General features: G+C 32.7%; 1 protein-coding gene across 2 annotated transcripts in view; it reads right to left on the reverse strand.

Moving 5' to 3' along the window:
• Positions 1 to 24,450, reverse strand: part of LOC139494665 (scavenger receptor cysteine-rich type 1 protein M130-like) — an 86,927-nt gene that overhangs the window by 27,753 nt on the left and 34,724 nt on the right. For both annotated transcript variants that reach the window (XM_071282827.1, XM_071282826.1), the window contains 6 exons: positions 22,718 to 22,868; positions 21,577 to 21,740; positions 13,481 to 13,625; positions 11,819 to 11,985; positions 5,712 to 5,856; positions 3,130 to 3,293 (listed from right to left, as the gene is read on the reverse strand). In XM_071282827.1, coding sequence (XP_071138928.1) covers positions 3,130 to 3,293; positions 5,712 to 5,856; positions 11,819 to 11,985; positions 13,481 to 13,625; positions 21,577 to 21,740; positions 22,718 to 22,868 — 936 coding nt within the window. The remainder of the gene's footprint in view (positions 1 to 3,129; positions 3,294 to 5,711; positions 5,857 to 11,818; positions 11,986 to 13,480; positions 13,626 to 21,576; positions 21,741 to 22,717; positions 22,869 to 24,450) is intronic.

Genomic DNA, 24,450 nt, shown 5'->3' on the forward strand with positions numbered 1-24,450 from the left:
CTCTTCTAAAATCTCTAGAACGTGGCAACCAAATGGTCAAGTCTTTTGTCGAAGGTTGCTTTAATGAAGGTGAAAACCGTGTTTTCTACAGTCCTATTTCGAGGTCTCCACTAAAGACATTTCAGGATATGACTATGACTTCAAAACTCAAATGTAAAACAGGTGACTTTGTGAAAGCCCATATAAACCCAGAGATGATATTTCGTCGCGCTTTAGCCCTGGCTAATGTTCGAGAAGATGTTACAGTAGACAAGATCTTGGCATATCCTATTGGTTCAATACCTTCAGCACTTTTCCACGATGATGGTACCATGCGTAAGTGTTGCAAATCAGATATAATTCACCTACTTGAAGAGGAAATCTGCTCTTCCTTCAACCTTCCAAGTTATGACACAGCAAATACAGTTTTGATACGTGATGGTATGGGAATTATTCAATGTATGGATTTCAAGAAATGCAACACATTTGGTGATCTGCTTCGAAACTATGTAACAATGTTTCTGACGTGTTTTTTAAACGCTGGAACTGTGGTCAATGTTTTTGATCGCTACGATGTAAAACATTCAATCAAAGCAGCGGAAAGATTGCGTCGAACCTTGTCATTTGGAGCTCAAAAGGTTTATCAGGTTATTGAAGGAAGAGCAATTCCGGACTGGAAAAAGTTCCTTTGCAATCCAGAAAATAAACAGTCACTTATCCGAATACTTGGTGAGTATTGCAAACGGTATTTTGGACAGTCTCCTTTAGAGGGAGGTATCGAATTCTTTCTCGCGGGTGTTTTTGAAAACCCAGAATGTGTCAAGAGATTTTCTTGTGATGGCCTGTCAAATTGTACTGACTTATACAGCACACAAGAAGAAGCAGATACACGAATGATTCTTCATTCGGTGTATGCAGATGCCAATATTTTTTCGAATGATAGAAAAGGTCGTATTATTATAAAGTCATCTGACACTGATGTGTTAGTGCTCTGTGTCCACTATTTTCCTAAACTTGAAAATACAGAGGAGATGTGGTTCCAAACTGGGTCAGTATCAAATTTGAAAGATGGAGGCGTTTTCTACCTGTTCACGATATATGTCGCTCACTTGAACACTCAATCTGTAATTTACTGCCAGCCACACATGCCCTCACTGCAGGATGCGATACGACTTCTTTTTGTTTTGGTCTCGGAAAGAAGTCTATGTACAAACTTTTGCAGAAAAGTGCAGACAATTTCCAATCCCTTCAGATAGGTTTTTCAAAGGGAGATCAGGACTCCGCCATTCATGATGAACGCAAATGTGTTGTTTTGTTATACGATCCGAAGAGGAAATTCAGTGATTTACATGAAGACCTGAACAAGTTAAGGGTGAAATTTGCCACAACAAAAGATATGAATCTTGTTAGATTACCCCCATGTGAGGCGTCCTTTTAACAACACATCCTCCGTGCAATGTTACAGACGCAAGTTTGGATGCATTCACACATTGCAAAACCAGCAACCAGACAGCCAAAAAACTCTGGTTGGCAAGAGGGTAAAAATGGTTTACTACCGATTTTGTTTGAAGGACCTATGTCAGCAGATTTCCTTCAAGACCTTATTTGCACATGCAAGGGTAAAAAGGCTTGCGATAAAAATTGTGTCTGCAACCAGCAAAATCTAGGTTGTACAACTATTTGTTCGTGTGAAGGTTCTGAGAGTTGTAGAAACTATCTTACTCACATTCAAATTAGTGAAGAAGATGACGATGAAAATGGCGTCTGAGTGAACTGCCCTTTATGACTGACCACTTTTTATTTGTTTTATGGGTTTCATGTATGCATAGCTGTCCTGCAATAAGGGAAAGTTTGTTTTTCTATCCGTACAATATGTATTTTTATTGGAGTACACATAACAATGACGCCTTGGAATTAATTGTTTCGATCTCATTCACATACTTTTGGTGAAATATTTGCCACTGACAAATGGCATATACCATACCAGAAGCATAGTTTACTCTCTTTTAATTTGAAAAAACGTATAAATCAGAAATACATCGTAAAATGTATATGTGAAGAACAAAATACCAATTAAAGGTCATAAACATGTTTGTCTTGTGTGTAAATATTGTTGCTGATCTGAATTTTCTTTAAAATCGCCTTTTTTTAAATTTAAAAATTATTTGTTTTTGGATAGTGAATTGTTACAGTTTATTGCTTCATTTAAGAATTAAATTTTGTTTATTAAAGCAAATGTGATATTATTTTTTTGATTGTTCATAACCACGTGTGAAATAAATGTACTTCGGTGAAAAATCTACCACTGCACTTTAACCCCAAATTAAAAAAAAATGCACCATATTTCGATTCTACGACCAGTCAAACATTAAACTTTAATCATTTCTCTATCCAAAAATGTATAATTTAGCCTGCAGGTAGGGTGGTCCATTAAATGTGAAAATTCATCGACTTTGTCACTCCACTATTAACAATTTAAATAACATACATACATATGTTATAATTTCATTTTGCATACAGGGCTATAGGAAAAAATGCATTCTGATAAAAAAAATATTATGCTGAGACATTCTATCTAAAGCGTATGACTTTCTAAATCTTCATGAAATATTTAAAAATAATATCTATAGCGTATGACTAAGTCTTCGTGAAATCTCTAAACAAACTTCATATTTGAGTCCATGATATTAAAATCGCTGGTAAAACTCTACATGATCTCCTTTTATTTACCAAATATAGAGATAGTGTTTAGGAATAATTAACGTTAGCTTTTCAAATGATTTGTTTCCCAGGTACCAGATGAATAAGGTCTAGTCATATGTGTTGGTCTCGATATAATAATTTCATTTCACATCCATGAATAAAAAGTTTGCACTTAGTTCTTGTGCCACATCAAATTATAAAAACTTTTTTAACTAAAATACAATGGAATCACTTGTTGTTAAGCCTGATATAACTTTTCTGTGACATTAAATACAATGTTAAAATGAATCATATGAACCATAACGCATGAAGGTACCCTCGATATTACCTAAGGAATGAAAACCGAAAGCAGCCTCCACAACTCTACTTGTAGGTTGAATTTATTAAAAAAAAACACCCCAAAATAAAGATTGAATATAGTATAAGAAAAATGTACAATAAACTCACATAAACAAAACACTCCAACATCATTATCATGATTGCAATCAATATGTTCTGTTATGGGTGATAAACATTGGGCAATATCGTGGTGACATCCATCTCGTATTCTCCAAATTGGTCCAGAACCTTTCCCATAATAAGCATTCTTCATCAATTTTCCTGTCGTGTGCCTTAATTTATTTTGATATAAAAAGTACTTTATGACATATGTGAAAGAATTCTACCTTACAGATATTGATCATTTCCGTTCATGTAATCAAAATACACTTTTATGTTACGGAGAGCAACACAAAACTCTTTACATTTTACAAATGAACACTTAACCCTCTTGCTGCCAAAGGGACATTTATGGCTTCTACACACAAATCTTGTTGATTGTGTAGAACGTCAAAGGTCCATTGTAACGTCACAATACTCAGGCGCACTGACAACGTCAAAAAACGGCGTCAAAAGGTCGATTTTGGCGGGAATGAAGCGAACTGAATAAAATGCTTTAAAAGTAAACTTAAAACGGATGTCAAGAAATTATACAGGATCATAAGTTTGTTAGTACTATAATACCAACTTATTTAACTTGTTTACTAATTATCTAGTTCGTCATTTTCATGTAAAATGTTGCATTATTTCGAGAAATTTGTTTTACATTTTTTTTTCGTACATCTATCAATCATAATATCTCATATAAATCAAAAATCTTATCCCTGATAAATAATCATAAAAACGGTAACTGTATAATTGATTACGTTAAATATTAATATTCATTCACAACACACCATACACGCTTTATTTAAAAGAACTGGATGATTTATCAGTTTAGGGCTCAAATACCACGATTGAAATCTCCGTTAGGATTTATTTTTGGAAAAGTACACACATGTTAACCGATGTACTTGTATTGCCATACGATATTTCAATACATTTTAAACCCGTTTCATCATGGAAGCACTGCCTTAAAAATGTTTATTTTCATTCGAAATGGGGATGTTAAATTACTAGTAGACACAATGATTTCTATTCCTATCATATATATTATAGATATCTTTTCCCAGTGGCAACCTCTTTTTTCTGGCATTCACCACAGATCTTTTACTTTGTAGGACTCAATGTCATTGAGCAATAGATTTATTGTATATTGAATTTCAGACGTCCTTAATATTGAATGAAATATTTGCCACTGAACGTTGAGAAGAGAACAATTTATCAATTAACAGATTTAAAGATAATTCGTGTATGTCAATTACGATCAATTACAGTGTGTACTTTATCATAGTAAATGAAAATGAATTATTATTGATTCAGGTTCACTTGTAGACAATAGAAATTCATTTTAGAGAATGATTTCTCTCCTAGTTTTTACTATGTATTTTTTAATTCGTATTCTCTAAAATTTTGAGCAATCAGTGGTCAACAAAATTATAATAAACATGATTAAATAAATAAGCAAAATGAATATGGATAATAATTTTTATATAAAAAATATTTCCTCGCCTACCGGAACAAGGATCGAAATCATGATAATTTTAATCTGACACGTTTGATACTTTACAACAAGAAGTAGTTCATAGAATCATATCATAGAACAGCTGCTCGAAGATTTTATTTATTTTTATTAATTTGTACACGCTTTGTTTTTATTTTCATTTTCATTGAGTACCGTTGTTTTGCCGTTTATATAATGATTGAGAGATTTCTTTTACAGTTTTTATACCAATTACCTAATAAAAAAACGAGAATAAATATTTTACTATTTCATAGGTGGTTAAGAATCATTTAATATGCATTTCACTTGACAAAGATAAAATAAAGTCGCCTTTAAAGCTAGTATAGCAATTGGTATATTATTTTCACTTTATTTTAAGACAAGAAAGATAAAAAAAAATATATTCCAAGGTTAAAAGATGTATTTTTAAATAATCTTGTATTAAAAACATCGTTTATGACAATCTTAGAGCATATTTAACTTCCGTAAAATTACTTATACATCGTTTTCATAATTACGGCTATATTGACGCGGGAAAAATTATGGACGGCGGGAAAGCGCAGTTCTACAGAGAGGCACAAGTTTTGCAACGTCACAAATAAGAAATGTCAAGATGCTTTTGGCGCGACAAAGCAAGAAAAAAACTCGGCAGCAAGAGGGTTAATGTCATTTTGAAAGGGAATCATGTATTAATCTGTTTCCATCGACTTATGAGTTATGAATCTCCTTTTGGTGTCTTTCGCCTTTTTTGTTCGGGATATTTTGGTATCAAATTGAAGCAAAAAGACTTGTTGATGGTTTCCTTTGAATAATAAATAAATCATATGAAATTTTAATACGTAGTCATATTTGTCCTGTCTCGCAGATCAGAAGTACATGTTTAAATATCAAACTTCCGGGAACTAGTGCGATCTAATAGCCATTAAAATTTATGTTGAATGTCTTAGCACAAGTCAGGATAACATTTAGTTTTGACATGAAAGTATGCTACAATAGCTATGAATGCTTAAGAATACAGGTTTTAAAAAAGAAAGCAATAATATTGATAAGAAATGTCCATTGACGTATATATATTATTTATGAAATACGAAAAAGAGTCAATATTTACGATGTAAACGGCCACGCAGCAATCATTTTACACAAGTCTGTTGCCAATTCATCTGTCATTCCACTGGTACAGAGGGTTCCCCAGGTGTGGATTTCGACACGCCCAGCTGACGGACTTGGTCCATTTGACAGTCTAATATTCATTACTTGAAAAATATGAGATTTCAAATATTAGCTTTTGATCGGTCAACTTGCAGACAACTGAGGTAAAGGGAACAAATATTTTAACAAACCATATTGTTGATTTCAATATAATTTATACTCCACATCTTTAGATATAAAATTGAGAATGGAAAATGGGGAATGTGTCAAAGAGACAACAACCCGACCATAGAAAAAAACAACAGCAGAAGGTCACCAACAGGTCTTCAATGTAGCGAGAAATTCCCGCACCCGGAGGCGTCCTTCAACTGGCCCCTAAACAAATATATACTAGTTCAGTGATAATGAACGCCATACTAATTTCCAAATTGTACATAAGAAACTAAAATTAAAATAATACAAGACTAACAAAGGCCAGAGGCTCCTGACTTGGGACAGGCGCAAAAATGCGGCGGGGTTAAACATGTTTGTGAGATCTCAACCCTCCCCCTATACCTCTAGCCAATGTAGAAAAGTAAACGCATAACAATACGCACATTTAAATTCAGTTCAAGAGAAGTCCAAGTCTGATGTCAGAAGATGTAACCAAAGAAAATAAACAAAATGACAATAATACATAAATAGCAACAGACTACTAGCAGTTAACTGACATGCCAGCTCCAGACTTCAATTAAACTGACTGAAAGATTATGATTTCATCATATGAACATCAAGCACAATTCTTCCCGTTAGGGGTTTAGTATCATACCATCATAACATATATGAGAAGAACATAACCCGTGTCATGCCAACAACTGGTTTTTGAATAAATGTGTTTAGTTCCGATGCAAAGACCCTATAAGTGAATCAATATTAACGCCAAAATATGCAATCTTTAATGACCTGACAACAGTATCGTAACTATATCCCTTCTTAATAAGTCTATTCAAAGGTTTTGTTAGTTTTTTAGGTGAATACTGACACCTTTGTGCTTTATAAAGAATATTTCCATAAAAAATTGGATGTGAAATACCTGAACGTATAAGAAGTCTGCATGTTGAGCTATATTTACGAATGATGTCCTTATACCGATGATAAAATTTAGTAAATGTTTTGACTAGTTTGTGGTATCGAAAACCCTGGTGTAATAATTTTTCAGTAATACATAAATTTCTCTCGTTAAAATCTAAAACATTGTTACATACACGAGCAAATCGTACAAGTTGAGATATATAAACACCGTAAGATGGTGAAAAGGGAACGTCACCATCTAAAAATGGATAATTAACGATAGGAAATGAAAAATCATCTCTTTTATCATAAATTTTAGTATTCAGCTTTCCGTTAGTGATATAGATATCAAAATCGAGGAAAGGACAGTGGTCATTGTTAGTATTAGCTTTATTTAAAGTAAGTTCAACAGGATAAATTTCTTTAATATACATACTGAAGTCGTCATTATTGAGAGCCAAAATATCATCCAAATATCTAAAAGTATTATTAAATTTGTTTATCAGATGTTGTTTCGATGGGTCTTTGCTTATTTTTGTCATAAATTGTAACTCATAGCAATACAAAAACAGGTCCGCAATAAGTGGTGCACAGTTAGTCCCCATTGGAATTCCGATAATCTGACGATATACGGAATCCCCAAAGCGAACAAAAATGTTATCTAGTAAAAATTCAAGGGCATATATAGTATCAAAGCATGTCCAATTGACATAGTTTTTTTGTTTATTGCTACTAAAAAATGACCTAAAAGAGTTTGAACATAATATATATTCACATTCTGACTTTTTAAATGCCCATTTAATTAGGTGTGTGATTTTTTTCTTAATGAGAATGTGAGGCAATGTGGTATACAGGGTAGAAAAATCAAAACTTTGAACAGATTTAAAATCACCAATATAAGCATGCAACTGTATATGAATATTTCAATTACACACACAGTGAAAGTTTTAAGAGAGGTTGTATCTGTAAAATTCAAGTTCACCGATGTAACGCAAATTAGCATATTATATTTACAAGATAAAAAAAAACGTACATTATTGTACATTGTTATTTGGATGGAGGGCTGTCTCACTGGCACTCACACCATGTCTTCCTATATCTATGTAAATCAAAATTAAAAGAAAGTCCAAAAGAAAATATAACAATACATGTACATCGGCGGGCTATATTTGTGTCAGTATTTTGTACGTAATTTAGATGAGTCTCGATCTTAATTTCTACTTATGTTTCCTCTAAGGACCTTTCAAAGTCTACCTGACTTCAAATATTTAGCCGTCCCATTGCCATACTAGATTTCTTTTTTCTGAATAACATGGTCCAATTTGGTCTTTTTCAAGTGTGAAAAAGCTGAATACAATTACTATCAAATTGATAAATTTCAACTGCAACGTGTAGACAAGCTTGTATTCTTATTATTTTATGAATGCATTATATAGTGATTTCCAGTTTTGCACTATATACTATATCTTTGACTCGTTTTATTTGATGATGAACGTGGTTGGTGTAGCTTGAATTCTTTCTAGTACTAGTTTAAACATATTTATTTATAGCGGATTTGGTGCAAGTTATTGCAACTAATAATAATCCCTTTCCACTTTGCGGGTGTGAGGGCTGCCTTGTTGCGGCATTGGCCTGCTCTTTTTAAAATCTACAATTGTGCCTTTTACGTGCAAGAGATGTGGCTCATTCTAAACACAGGTCGGCCATTTATCATTCCGTTTCGACGGATTATCATCGTTTCTCAAGACCATACTCGCAAATGGTGTCAAGAGAGAGCCGAAAATTCAATACCTGACATTTTCTCCCCGAAGGATTGATCGAACCAGGAACCTTTGTGTTAGTAGTAAGATGCGCTAACCACTACACCAAGGCTCTCCTATTGCATTGTACTAATATTGATAATACAAATATATATAAACTTGAAGAATGAATATTACGACTAGCATGACTAGTGGCGTCGTGTTGGAGTGATGTTGTAATGTTTCCATGTGTTTTTTTCTCACAAAGGCAATTCTATAAGTTTAAAAGAGACATAACTTCGAATTACAATAAAAAAAAAGAAAATACAATTCGTTGTGTTTAATCTTTATGCCCGCGTCACACTGTCCCGATTTTTACGCCGATTGCAACACGATAATGGAAATTTTCAAAATCGGGACTGATCGTATCCAGATCGGGCTATTCGTAGTGCCATTTTTAACCATCGTAGAACCATCGGCCACTTTTTCTAGCCTTCGGGGACAACTTCGGGAAGGGTTCTTAATTTTTTAACATGTTAAAAAATCCCCGAAGGTGCGTCCGATGTTGAGTGTTCGTATTGAGTTCGTATCACCATCCTCATCATCGTAATGTCACCGGGAAGGCATCTTTGCACATCGTATTGCATTCGTGTTTCCATCGTTTCCATCGGGCAGTTTTGACATTACGATGTCTACACGAATGAATCACGAAGATACCCGAAGGTCTTACGATGGTAACACGACTTCGTGAAGACCTCGTAATCCCGTCGTGTTGCCATCGAATAAAAGTACGAAGGCGACAAGATGGAACTACGACGGCAATAAATCCAGCTAAATGTAAGTTAATTTTCGCGCTAAAATACATTTAAAGTGCCATGCGCGACATGCACTGGTCAGTCTAATACGACAGTTGAGAAAGACGCTCACAAAACATGGAGCTCATATCATATGATTCTATGAGAACAAGAAAGGCGACAGCGTTGTTTCTATTAATTCAAATGGAACAAGAAGAGCAGATATTACAGGCTCAGGATTTACTTTTACAAGTAAAATATTATTTTTTGTCAATTTTTCATATCAAGTAACATAATGAAAATCATAAACGCGCCTCGTTTACCAACACTGCAGGTACACGTATATAGGGAAACCAACTTTTTCTTCATTATTCTGATTTTTTATGTATCGTCTGAGTTGTTGTCACACGAATGTTTACTCCATAACTATTTTGTTTTCTATATGTCATATTTTGCCGCATTTGTTGCTTTCCCCACATCCTTCCTTTTGTCTATATTATTATGATATTCTCCTGGAAAGAGCTCTTTTTGAATAAAAGGGATCAACGAACCCATCACCTTACCTTTAAGATAGATCAGTAAACATGGGCATAATTATGGGTGATTATTCGGACTAGTGCACACATTTTACAGTTCAAACAAGGCAATGCCGAGCGAGGCATCCCCTCGTATGTAACATATTGGGGACAAATATGGACACTATATTTGTATATGACACATGCAGAAAATGGTAAATTGAATATGCATATTTGGTACATAAACTATTTTTTTAGAAATCAACCAAAACATTCAGTAACTGGAAATACCTTTGATATTGTCTTTAGAACCAGCAGGTAAAAAAATGAGCAACCAATTTCCTGTGTATTATGCTATTTCAAGGAGAAAAAACAAGTCCATCTGCATGACCTTGACCTTTGGCCTTGAACGTAAAAAATGTCAGATCATTACAAGGAGGAACAATATACCAAATGTGGTTAAAATCTTTTGAAGCATATTGGAATTAAGGTGTCCACAAGGGTGATATTGCCTTGTATTACAACTGCCACTGTGACCTTGACCTTTGAACTTCAAAGTCAATAATGCTTAAGATATTCTTAACGAGTAACACCATACCAAGTTTTGAGCATTTTGGTTCTAGAGTGTCCATAACAATTTTATCTACACGCAACTTACATGTAGTAGGCGAGGGGATAATAAACTAAGTTTTATAAAAATTAGACAAAAAGATCGATTTCCCGCCATGCATGGCAGACTTGTACAGAAACGATATGTTGTCGAAATTCTGTTCGTATCTTTTAGACATCGTATGGCCATCGCGCCATCATCGTAATCCATCGTGTAGCCTTCGTAATTCATCGTGTAGCCTTCGTGATCCATCGTGTAGGCTTCGGCTGATATATGAAGTTTAAATACCCGTCTTCGGTTAACCTACGTATGTCCATCTTTTGCTATCGTATATAATTTCGGCACCATCGTATAGACTTCGTTATTCATCGTACTTGCTTCGGTCACTTTTTGGTATTTTAACGAGATCGGGACCAACTTCGTACGAACTTACAATTTTCGCATTCGGGTGTCCATCGTATATAAAAATCGGGACAGTGTGACGCGGGCATTAATGAAAGCGAGATAGTAACAAATAATTCATTCTTAGTAGCAATTTAGTCAAAATAAGATGAGAAACATCACTGATGAATAATTTGACCTCATTGACATCGTTTTCATGTGATCTCAAATTTAACTCCGTAGCTAGAGATTGGTTACGCATGCATAAGAATAGTCAGCCATTAAATAGAAAAAAATGGTCAACATTGAAAGTTAAACAAAGGTAAACCATTTCGCTGGCTGATTCCCGCCTCAAAAATCATTGTTAAAACGAATAACAACTTACTTTTTAATCTATAACATGAAATCAAATAGACCTATAAATATTCATGTCTGCGGGTGCCATCCTGATGGTTAATTTAGATTCCGTCTAGACTAATATACACACAAAATACTAATATACATTATCGAGTCTATGCACTGTTAATAGTTTATTTCAGACTTTTTGATATTTAGATATTTGTTTAAGTATGTTACGAATCAAATATCGAATATAATAATTTGAGTCAAATCGGTGAACATAAATTTTACAGCTAATAACCTTTTATCACAATGACTTCCGGCTGCTACGTACATACACAAATTGGTTATTTACAGGTTGATTTGTTTTCTTTTATACATATTCGTGTATACTTTGATATTTATATCATCCTCTGACTACATGATTGCTTAATCATCCTTTTGTTTTACTGTTTGTCGTTGGATCCTTTGTACTTGATATTTATTGAGTTATAAGCCTGATACCTTTGATAACTAATAAGCCTTTCGACAATGAAATGTTGCGTTCGTCAAGGGTCAAGACAATGATTTCTCTTACACCTGTTTATTGCATGTACGTTATACAATATTAAGATATATAAAAATTCAAGGACACATACGGCATCTGACTGATGTGGCAGGAAATGTTCCTACAGATCTTGTCCAGTTGGTTCCAGAATTCCTCATGCAGCCTTCAATGTCACCCAATTGATCACCACAATGTAATGAATCTAATAACTTCAGACTACTACCACCAAATATGTAAGATGTAACTGTACTGGTAATACTGTAAATAATTATAAATCGTTTAATTCGATAAACAACTATCAATTAATTCATCTTAAAGTTGCAGATATCATAAGTTTTTTCTATCTAAAACTATAAAACGAAATTAAATGCGTCCTGAATTTATGCACATTTTGCTTATTTTATTCGTGTCATCAGGGCACCGTCTATGTCCATTTTATTCTGATTTTGTTAAACACATTTCTTAAGGCCAATGCCAGGACATATTTGTTTAAGTTTTCTTCCTCTTGAAAACACTTTATTTATTCTAAAATAAAAATTACTTCTTTACGGTAAAAGGTCTTTGTCGTCTTTTATAGGATAAAACATGTCAAAGATGATTCAGTAAAATTTTAAAAGGATTATTCTTTATTGTGTGCTAAAATGGGTATGCCTCTTGATTAAGATTCAATACAACTTGTATGAAATGTAAATGGATTTTAAAGAAATTTGTAAAAAAAATATAATATTTAATACATACAGCAAATGCTTAGTCTTTTTTTAGTACAAGCCAGGATCAACTAATTCAGTGGTTATCGTTTGTTGTTGTATGTATTTGTATGTTGTTCATGGTTTTGTTACATATGTCAGGCCGTAAGTGTTCTCGCTTTGATTTCTGTTCACATTGTCCTTTCGGAGCCGTTGTAGCTGAATCATTATTGAGCGTTGTAAGGTGATCTATAGTATTTAACTTTTATGCCATTTAATCACTGGTGAAGATTTGTTTCAGGTGTCCATATCGAGGACAAAATCATGGTATAAAACAGGCATTTCTCTTTCGAAAATATCTTCAATCAAATGACATTATGAAATGTTTGTTATTGAGGGAGAGGACATCATTAATGTATATGAAAGTGAAAGAAACTTTTTGTTACATACTTTTCTTTTGTGATATCAAGCTGCGTGTTTATTAATTTGTGTCTAATAGAATAGTTGCTCACAATACGTAGCAAATAAATATGTCGTCGATGAAAAAGTCCGCGCTGTCGTGTACGTAATGACCTTTGTCAATGAATGTCAAAACATGATTCGTATGAACGGTATTGGAGGTGTTTCGTCTTTATAAAAAAAGAGTGGTACCGGTGGATTTACAATAGTTGAAGTTATACAGCTGTGCGTTTATATCTTAAGTACTCTATAACATTGGTGTCAATATAAATTATACGAATAAATAAAATGAGATATCGGTACCTTTAATGCTTAATTAGAGCTGCTGAAGCTTTGTACGTTATGCTAATTAAAATGACTTTTTCCTAATATATCTACCACTTCCTCTGCCATTTTAAATGAAATTTTGTAATTCAAGCAGATTTACAAAGACTAATTGTATCATTCGGGGAAAATAGTTAAATCATACATGTATATCATTAAATCTACGTTAAAACAACATACAATATTATCTTCTAATTGCACAATATTACTTTGTGAGTGTGATTAAATCTTTTAAATTATTTGAATCTCTTCATTTCAAATTATTTTCAAATTATATGTATTACCTTTCGTTGTAACCTAACATTCTACATATAGTTCTGAGCCCGTTTTGATTCGTACCCTGCAAAGATCCCCATTCAGAATTATGATAAAACTCGACTCTTCCCTGAAAAGGAGCTGTTCCATTTACCAATCGAACTCGATTATGCTCTGAAAATATATAAAATTAACATGTATCACCCCAGTTTTGTTTGTTGTTTTGTTGGGAGAAAAAAAGGAGTTGTTTGTTGTAAATATATAGGAATTTATGGGACTGTCATACAAGTGAGATGTTTAGCTAGCTTTAAAACCAGGTGTAATCCACCTGTGCATAATAAAATGCATGTATCAAGTCAGATATATGACTGTTGTTGTGTATTCGTGTGACGTGTTTGAGCGTTTGATTTTGACATTTTATTAACTTAAAGGTCTTCCATTTTGAATTCTCCTCGGAGTTCAGTTTTTCTGATTTTACTTTTTTCTTTCGTAAATCACATATTTGATTTTGTTTTGTGTTGAGGTCAAAGTTAAAAAAAAAAAAAACACGCCAATGACAGACGGAAACTGCATAAGATAAGGCGCCTATATACAAAGTGTGAAACGTCCTGACTTCCACCTTCTTGAATAAAAAGCGATTATGAAGTAAGTTCACGCCAACTCTACCTCCGCCTCCAGATCTCTATGTCGAGCCTTCTGTGACAGAAGCACGTGAATTTAAAGGACAAAGTCAGATTCTTGTCAATGTAGAAATTCATATAGGAAATCTGTCTGATGTGGGAAAAAGAAACAAGCAATATTTGGTTCCCATGAGAATGTCGATTGTTTGTTGAAAAAACACTTCTTTCTATCATTACACATATGTTGTCAATTAAAAAATTCAACGTGTTGATAATATCATTGTCAGAGTACTTTTTGTTGGTATAAGGGTGCCTTTTTAACAAGGTTTGATTTTCCCTTATTAAATCAAAATGTTTGGATCTACGCTGACAATATTATTTATGAAACACAATAATACCAATTAGTTCAATTTGACTTTGAAATGGGGAATACTTCTGTAAAAGATAAAATCGTCAAATAATTTTCTAGGTGTATTAACGAAACCATTGGAGGCCATGGAAAAAAGTAAAATCACAAAAATACTGAACTCAGAGGAAAATCAATTCGGAAAGTCCATAATCACATGGCAAAATCAAATAACAAAACGCATCAAAAATGAATGGACAAGAACTGTCATATTCCTGACTTGGTACAGGCATTTTCAAATGTAGAAAATGGTGGATTGAACCTGGTTTAATAGCTAGCTAAACCTCTCACTTATATGACAGTCGCATCAAATTCCATTATATTGTCACCGATACGTGAATAAAACAAACAGACACAATAGGTAAAAATGTCAAAAATAGGGGTACAGCAGTCAACATTGTGTTATCATCTTAATCACTATAAAAACAATTTTTTTGCTTCTGCTCTTTTGTTGCATTGTTGTCTCATTGATATATTCCCCTTTTTCATTATCTAGTCTATTGAATGTCCATATAGTAATCAATTTAATAACTCTAAAGCCTGGCTTCTATTACTGATAAAACTTATTTTAATCATGTCGAGGGTATCTTGGGGACATGAAAGACACAGCAAAGTGTTTTTAAGCCAAGCAGATTCAGTGTTTATTCATTGGTTCAAGAAAAACAGATTAAATGATAAAAACTTAACACCGAGCAATCAATCGTGAAAATGAGGTCAAGGTCAAATAAAACTAGCGAGACTGATCATGACATGTATACATACAATATTTCCATACACCAAATATAGTTAACTGATTGCATATAGTATAAGAAAAACAAGAACAAAACTGAACTTCGACCACTCAACCATGGACATGAGTTCAAGGTCAGATGACATGTGGTAGTTGGACATGTAAACCTTACAATAATCCATACACCAACTATAGTTGACCTATTGCATATAGTATTAGAAAAAAAGACAAAAATTTAAAACTTAACTTTGACCACTCAACCATGAAAAGGAGGTCAAGGTCAGATGACACCTTCCAGTTTGACATGTGCATCTAACAATCATTTCATACACAAAATATAAAAGACATATTGCTTATAGTATCTGATATATGAATTGAACACCAAAAATTTAACCTTGTTCACCGATTCATGAAATCTTAGCTTTTTTATCAAATGGTCACCGGACCATGAGAATGAGGTCACGGACAATGGACGTTTGACAGACGAAAACTTTGCACCATTAGGCATCGATATACAAATCAAGAATCATAAATGTCTTTTAATGTCTAAAATATAAAGCTTTTCAGAAATGAACTAACTACGCTGCCGAAGATCACTATTCCTATGTCGAGCTTTCTGCGACAAAAGTCTCAGTCTAAACAGAAATGGTTTAACAGGTGCATACAATTCCATTAATATTTACAACAATGTGTGAACAAAAAAACCCAGACACATTAGGTTTAAATGTGGTACGTAGAGGTACAGCAGTCAATATCGTTTTATATTGTGTTGTAGTTCTCCGGGTCTTCCCTCAACATGAAGTAGTTTTATGCTTGTGCAGTATATACAAACAGTGGAATACACTATTTTGAAAAGTAAGTCTGTTGGATTTACAAAAGATTAACACATTGATAGATGCTTTTAATTCAATTGGCATTCTTTTTAAAAACAAAATTTAAACAAATAGGATATAATCTCGACATTTATAAGTCACCGCAAGGTCTAAAACTATGGACAAAACCTACGCTGCAAAATCATCTTTGAATAGCCCCGAATCGACGTAGTTTTTATTTAAAGCAATTTAAACCAAAAAATATTTTATATACAAAACAAGGAACAAATAGCTAATATGATAAAGAGCAACAAGCGAAAATCAATAATTACATGCTCCTAACTTACGATAGGCGCATACATAATGTGGCGAGGTTAAACTAGTTTAAAGGTGTCAACTTCGGACCGGGGTGTAACAGTTCATGTAGTTTTTATTGCTCTCTACACTTCAGGCTTCCGCACAAACATATCAAACGAACGTTTTCTTATTTTATAGAATAGCAGTTTGAAAATTTCTGATTGCACAAATGTCTGCAACAATTCATATTCACGGTAGGTAGTGTCCGGCTAGGATCGTGGTTTTTTGAGTGATTTGATCGGGATTTTTCGAGTGTGACCACTTTTTTTCGAGTGAATATGATCATAAATGTAAACAAACAGACTTCTTTTCTACCAAGACGTGATATAGAAGCTTGAGTTTGATATGCAACGTTATACCTGATATTTTAGTATTTGAGATAAAAATAAATGATCATTCTGACATTTCTTTTCAATAAAAAAGTTAAATTTAGCCATACAATGCTTTTATTCCAAAATACCGAATACAGCCATTTCCATACACATACCAATTCAAATGTTGACGGAAATGCATACATGGAATCTCTATAGCCTTAGATATACAGACACTTTACAAAAATATTCTACATTTTAAGACTAAATTAATTTTGTTATGTCCGGGTTTTTTTGAGAGCAGTCCGGGCTTTTTCGAGTGTGTCATTTTTTCATCGAGTAATTTCACACATTTCTTATACCTAAAAATGCTTTGTGTTGGTGTATTTACGTTTAAAAACTATAAAATAAAGGTTCAAATTCAGAAATTTCAAGGCACATGATGTATTAACACTTGCATTTTAAAAACAAGTATCGTTCATTTGTATATGTCGTGTACATGTTATTATTTTGTACAGGTTATTACTTGTACAAAATTTGCATACAAGTAATTACTTGTATGATGCCATCATACAGGTTATTACTTGTATAAATATAATTGTACAAGTAATAGCCTGTACAAATTTTGTGGAGAAAAAGATAATAACTTGTACAAATCATTATTTTACATTGGCCTATTTGAAGTTCACAACAAATTGTTTCCCTTTTAACATATAATTCATTACTTTGACTAAAGGTATAAACTCTCAATATGTGAGTACATTTAATATATCAAGTATATGAGCAAAACTGTTCATTTAAGTAGTCAAAACTAAAGTGCAGAGATGGAAAAAAAGCATAGAAAAGAAATTTAATGATGAAATAATTAAATTGTGTGATGACAATAATAAATCTTCTAATAATTCATTATTTACACGTGAAAGATACAGAGAGACTATTGGGAATGTAAAGAAAGCAAAATTAAGTTCCAAAAAGACTGCTCTTCAAAGATATTTCTTATGGCAATATGATATTTTGAGTGTAGCAGGCATTGAAAAACTCATTCGCAAAGGCGACATTTTTTTTTACTATTGTACAGTAGATGAACTTTATCCATTAATTAGAACTGCACATTCTGGAATTGGCCATGGAGGCATCCACAAGACATACAAGGAGTTAATAAAACAATTTGCCAATATCAGCAGAGAAATTATCAGAATTTTCATTCAGATTATGAACAGTTTATTTTGAGAAAAAGTCGTACTGCAGCCACAAAATTAGTTGTTCATCCTATCACTTCTACAGACTTTAATTCCCGTTGTCCAGTAGACCTTGTTGACTATCAGTCATTTCCAGATGGAGAATACAAGTGGATCATGCACTACCAGGACCACCTTTTTCTACTTATGGGATCTCCACATATACTGCAAAGTGATAATGGAAGGGAATTTACGGCTTATGTAATTACAGAATTTAAACATGTTAAACTCATTTGGCCTGAGCTGAAATAAATGAATGAAGGGTACCAATTTATTTTTGCTTTTAACGACCATGTCACTTTGCACCAGAAGTACGTATTTACGTGGAAACTAGTTGTTTAGCTAAATTTGCATAAGATGTAACATGAGCTTATGTCATTACTTTGCGTCCTTCGTTCATCTGTAAACTTCTAACATTTCGAAAATAATACTGATAAACACTTAGAAATAAGATCAGAAAAACAAACACAATATAAATTTCAAAAAATACGAAAGATAATGAGTTGTACAAGTTATTATCTTTTTCTCCACAAAATTTGTACAGGTTATTACTTGTACAATTATATTTATACAAGTAATAACCTGTATGATGGCATCATACAAGTAATTACTTGTATGAAAATTTTGTACAAGTAATAACCTGTACAAAATAATAACATGTACACGACATATATATTCTTTTTCTCGCATCTTAGAAATTGCATGTACAGTATATATTAGTTATGTCAACAATCTGATGTAAGCATAGACAATTCGGATCGAGACGTACATACATATATTGTATAAGGTGAGATATATGTTCGTTTTTTAAAGAGTATGCATCCGAAATATTTTATGAACTATTTGTCTTGTATCTTGTATTATTTATTATATTGTTTAAAAATGGAAGCCGAAAATGTTTAAATGCTACTACTGTGAGGAGGAGTCTGATTATGCATATGTAATGATTGGTAATACAGCAACTAAACACCATGAGAACTTCCTTTCAATAAAAGAAAAGTCCATAAAAAATGTAAAAATATGGATATCAATTAATCAAGACATTATAATGACTCTCATGATAATGTTGTTACTGATGTCATTCAAAGCACTGGACAATCTAGCTGGTGATAGCATATAATATACACATTCTGTATTTTTCTGTCATTGTTAAAGGGTCATATTTAGGCTAATGAACTATTCATTTCATGGATTTTTTTGGGCAGACCTCTTTTATTAGAATATTTTTCATTACATAGCATTTTTTTATTCTTAACTGCTGCCTATTAAGTTTCCTACTCCTTTCTTTTAATCTCCGGGTTCACCATAAGAAATATTATTAACTGTAAAATCAAAAGTAGCATGAAATGGAGTTAAAATGAATTGGAGTTCCCTGCACTCATAGTGTGTTAATTTACGTTTTTTGATTGATTTAAACCCTTTAATTGATATTTTATCGTGTGTTTTTCTATGTTGTGATGTTATACTATTGTTTTAGAAAAAGGAAAAGATTTGGTACCATTAAAACGTTTAATCCCGCTTCAAATGTTTGCACCTGTCCCAAGTCAGGAATCTTATGTACAGTAGTTGTCGTTTGTTAATTAAATAATTTATACGTGTTTCTCGTTTCTCGTTTTTTTATATAGATTAGACCGTTGGTTTTCCGTTTGAATGGTTTTACACTAGTAATTTTGGGACCCTTTATAGCTTGTTGTTCAGTGTGAGCCAAGGCTCCGGGTTTAAGGCCTTAACTTGACATATAATGGTTTACTCTTATAATTGTTATTTGGATGACGAGTTGTTAGGTTGCTGCCCCTGAAATCTTAATTTTAAGAAAATTTTGCTGTTTTTGGTTATTTATTTGAATATTATTATAGATAGTGATAAACTGTAAATAGCAATAATTTTCAGCAAAGTAAGATCTACAAATAAGTCAACATGACCAAAATGGTCAGTTGACGCCTTAAGGAGTTTTTGCCCTTTATAGTCAATATTTTACATTTTTCGTAAATTTTTGTAATCTTTTACCAAAATCTTCTTCTCTGAAGCTACTAAGATGAATTAAACAAATTTAAACACAGTCATCATTATGGGTATTTAATTTTAAAATTGTGTCCGATGAGCAACCCGCGAACCAAGATGGCCGACATAGCTAAAAATACATAGTATATAGTGTAAAATGCAGTGTTTGGCTCATATCTCCTAAACCAAAGCATTTCAAGCAAATCTGTCTGGGAAAATTTTTCTTAAGGTCAAGATCTATCTGCCTCAAAATTTTCAGATCATTCAGGCAACCCGTTGTTGGGTTGCTGCCCCTGGATTTTTTATTTTAAAATTTTTTTTACAGCTTTTGGTTATAATCTTGAATATTATTATAGATAGAAAGAAATAAACTGTAAACAGCAATAATGTGCATCATAGTAAGACCTACACAATAAGTCACAGGACCAAAATCAAGGAGTTATTGCCTTTTGTAGTCAGATTTTTACTATTTTCATTTTTTTTTTTTTTTTTCAAAATATTTTCCACTGAAACTACTGCCAATACTGGATCAAGTTCATTATAGATAGATATAATTATAATCTTCAAGAATATTCAGTAAAGTAAGATCTACAAACACATCACCAAAACACAATTTGTCATGAATCCATCTGTGTCTTTCGTTTAATATGCAAATAGTACAAGTTGAGCGGCACCGGCTCTTTAGAGCCTCTAGTTTAAGGATCATGAAATTTCTAAATGAACACTGGAAAGTACGTGAAGAACACCCTCCGAACAGAGCATTATCATTTTGATAAACCTAGTAACATGTTTTTGATGATTAATTGGTAATATATTATATTGTCCTTCACTTAATTACGATTATAAACTAGAAAAAGTCATTTTTTAAATTCTGCAACACCTTTTTACCTATTCAAATTTTCTGCCAAAAAACCGGACCATTTGTTTAAAAACCTGGAGGACTTCACAGTTGCTCTCGAAAAGAACCGGACAATAACAAACACTGATTCTTTGGTTAAGTACAAGGAATGTGTGCTTCTTTGTTGATCAAAACATGTATAGTATTCAATGTAAGATTGGTAGTAATGTAAACAAACTATTACAATTACGAAATAGCAGGTGTTTGAACTTATCAAATGTTTTATCACTCGAACAAGCCCGAACGACACTAAAAAAAATGGACCGAATCACTCGAAAAATCTCGATCCCAGCCGGACACTATACCTACCGTGATATTTCGCGTACAAAGCTTTTTCTGCAATTATGCTTAATAAACTCATCATATATACGTAATCTCGATTTTCTTACTAGATGTGAATTACATATTTAATAACTTCTACTGATGTATTTTCAATTTAATCATTAGAATTTTAATCTTGAGGTTGTCTGAAATTACACTTCTTCTCATTTGGTTTTAGTAATTGTTTTAGTTATGAATAAGAAGGCCGTTTTTTCAATTGAATTGTATCTTATTTTTCATGTCTGTGACTTTGATGGAAGACTTTACGGTATGGTTTGTTTAAGGACGTCCAGTTGCCTATCATTGCTAACATCAACCTTACTTGAATTGTTGTGGATATTGTCTCATTGGCAGTCATATCTTATCTCCCTACTTTTATATCAAACATGGTGTTCCTAAATTTGAAATATAAGGTTCCCAATAAAACTTACCACAAGTAACATATATATTACAACTTGCACTGCAACTTTTTATATTCCAGTCATCAGAATTACATGCAGAAACGTCTTTTTCTTTACCGTTACATGCCAAATTTTTAATCCACATTGGTTTTCTGATTGACGTCAAGTATGAATTTCTCGAAAATGATGTAACACTAGGAAAACACTTAATATATTAGCCACAGTTTAAACCACTATTTTAAAGTCATATGTCCATCAAGTTCTGCTAATCCTCCACAACACCAGATACCATCCGGTTTTTAATGAGATCCGTATTGCTATGTCAAAACGTTTTGTTATAGTGTAGACTGTTTTTCTTTTCATTGTCTTTTTGTCGTTTAGCATGGTTTTGTCAGTCTGTTTTCGGATTAGGATTTTGATATCTTTTGATATCGTTCTATTCGTCTCGTTTGTAAAGAATTTATAGAAGCGAATAATGTGCAACAACCAAAGACAAAAAAAAGTTTTTGCAAGATATTTTCATGAATGCATTTCATTCATTATGTAACAAACATATATATCTGAATTTCTATAATTTCATAATCTTTCGAAAAGTCTGATTGTCCTGCTCGAATTTTTATGGTGTTATTCGCTTCAATAAACAGTTAACTAAAAACAGAAAAACATGAACCCCACGATATTTGTGGTGGTCGCAGGTGCCCTGGAATGAAGCAGATTCTGCTCCACATGTGATACCCGTCATAAGGTGTTCTCTACAGGGAACAGTTTTGGAATTAAACAGCTCTACCTTTATGAGTGTAAATAAAAAAGATGTTAATCAAGGGCACATAATTTGTGTGTCAATACATTTTTTTTTTAAATTTCATAAGTTAAATTTGTCCAAATTACTTATTGTTAGTATACATTCTAGAAGTTCAGGAAATGTGATGATTTATTTTTTTATTTTATAGGTACCCCATTGATATCAAACGTAACTAGTTTTGTCTTATTTTATGGACGGATGCTTAACATAGTACATGTAAGTTTTTACTAGAATTTTGCGTATTACAAAAATGACCTAGTTGTAATTTAAAGTCTTATACATGACAACTCAACTATCTGTCCTCAAATGTGAATTTTATTGTGCACTTTGTGATTTTTACTATATACTCATCAACTAACAATGGCATACCCGATAAATCCTAACTGCTTACAAATGACATCAGCACTGTTTCTAGTAAAGCCGTCGCAGCATACAGCACCCCATACACGTTCATGTTGTATTTCAACTGTACCTTCACTGTTGGAGGACGAACCTCCAACAAGACGTAGTTTTGTATGCTCTGAAAGGACAGTTATGATACATGACCCAGTTTTTGAATGTTGAGCTGAAACTACCAAATGTTCATAAACGTCAAAGTTGGCAGGCGTTATTGCCCTTATATGACATTTTTTTTTCATTTTGTTCTCATTTTTGCCTATCATCTTAAAAACTATAATATTTATAGAGAAACATTAAATTTAAAAAAAATCTACATATGATTATAAAAAAGAAGATGTGGTATGATTGCCAATGAGACAACTCTCTGCAAGAGACTAAATGACACAGAAAGAAACAACTATAGGTCACCTTACTGCCATTAACAATGAGCAAAGCCCATAGTCAGCTATAAAAGACCCCGATATGACAAATGTATAGAAATTCTAATGTAAAGCTGACGGCCTAATTTCTATCATAAAAATAACGAAAAACAAAGATGTAACACATCAACAAACGACAACCACAGAATTACAGTTCACATTGTCAATATATACAATAAAGACAATATATACAAGAACTCGTTCTACGTCTGTTTGGAATTATTGCCTTATTAGTGAGAATTTTTAGGAAATTATGCCTGACATGAGAAAAAAATCTAATAGATAAATAGACACTTTAAATCAAACAAGATACAGAATGTATACTAACAAAGACATTTGGCTAATAAAGATAGCAGTCTGTCACTTTTTATAGGCGTAACTGCCCAGCTTCTTATAAGTTAAGGATTTTTTACACTATTTTTATGTTTTGAGGAAAACTAAAGAAGATGGAGAAAGACTTAACAGTAATACAACCTCAACAGAACAGAGATTGTTGTCATGAATTATATTCTCGTCTACAATGTTGTAGAGAGTCCTTTGTTAAATCTTCAAACCAAGGTAAGTGACACAGGCTCTTTAGAGGCTCTAGCTTTTTTTCATTATTTTCGTGTGCTTGTAATGTTTGCTTTAGGTAGATTCACTGTCTAGATTTTGCCTAAATCATCAAATTTTGAGACAGAATTGTAACTCAGCTAATTTGTATTAATAAAAAGGTAATATATTGCATTATTCAGATTGTAAAAACAAAACTCAATGTTAATGTTTATACTTTCAATTTTTCAACTTGGCCAGTGAAAAGGAGATAACTATGAAGTACAAATTTTATACTGGAATGATTGTGAATTATTTGTAGTAAGAAAACAAGTTCGGTGACACAATTTCTTATTTGTATTTTCGTAGTGCATATAGTAAAACCTATCTTCTCATAATTTATTTCAAAATTCTATCTCTGAATTTTCTTTTTAATCACAAAAATGTGTTTTTCAGCGAACTTGTAGCTTGAAAAAAAGCACGTTGACTCACACGTTATATTATATTTAAAAAAAAAAGCATAACAAAAATCATTTTCGATTGTCATATAAGAAGTATAAAAACATTCTACCTCATTAGATATATACCGATGATCCACCTTAAGAATGTAAAATGGAAAAGTACATGGACAGCATGAAGTTGATTCATAAAAATTAATAAGTAATGATTAAAATACCAACATACGATATATCAATAAATTCAAAGAGGGTTCCATTAATTTTGTATTATGCAATAATGCTGAATAGTTTCAAT

Source organism: Mytilus edulis, chromosome 11 (assembly GCF_963676685.1).
Source record: "Mytilus edulis chromosome 11, xbMytEdul2.2, whole genome shotgun sequence".
Classification (NCBI taxonomy): Eukaryota; Metazoa; Mollusca; class Bivalvia; order Mytilida; family Mytilidae; genus Mytilus; species Mytilus edulis.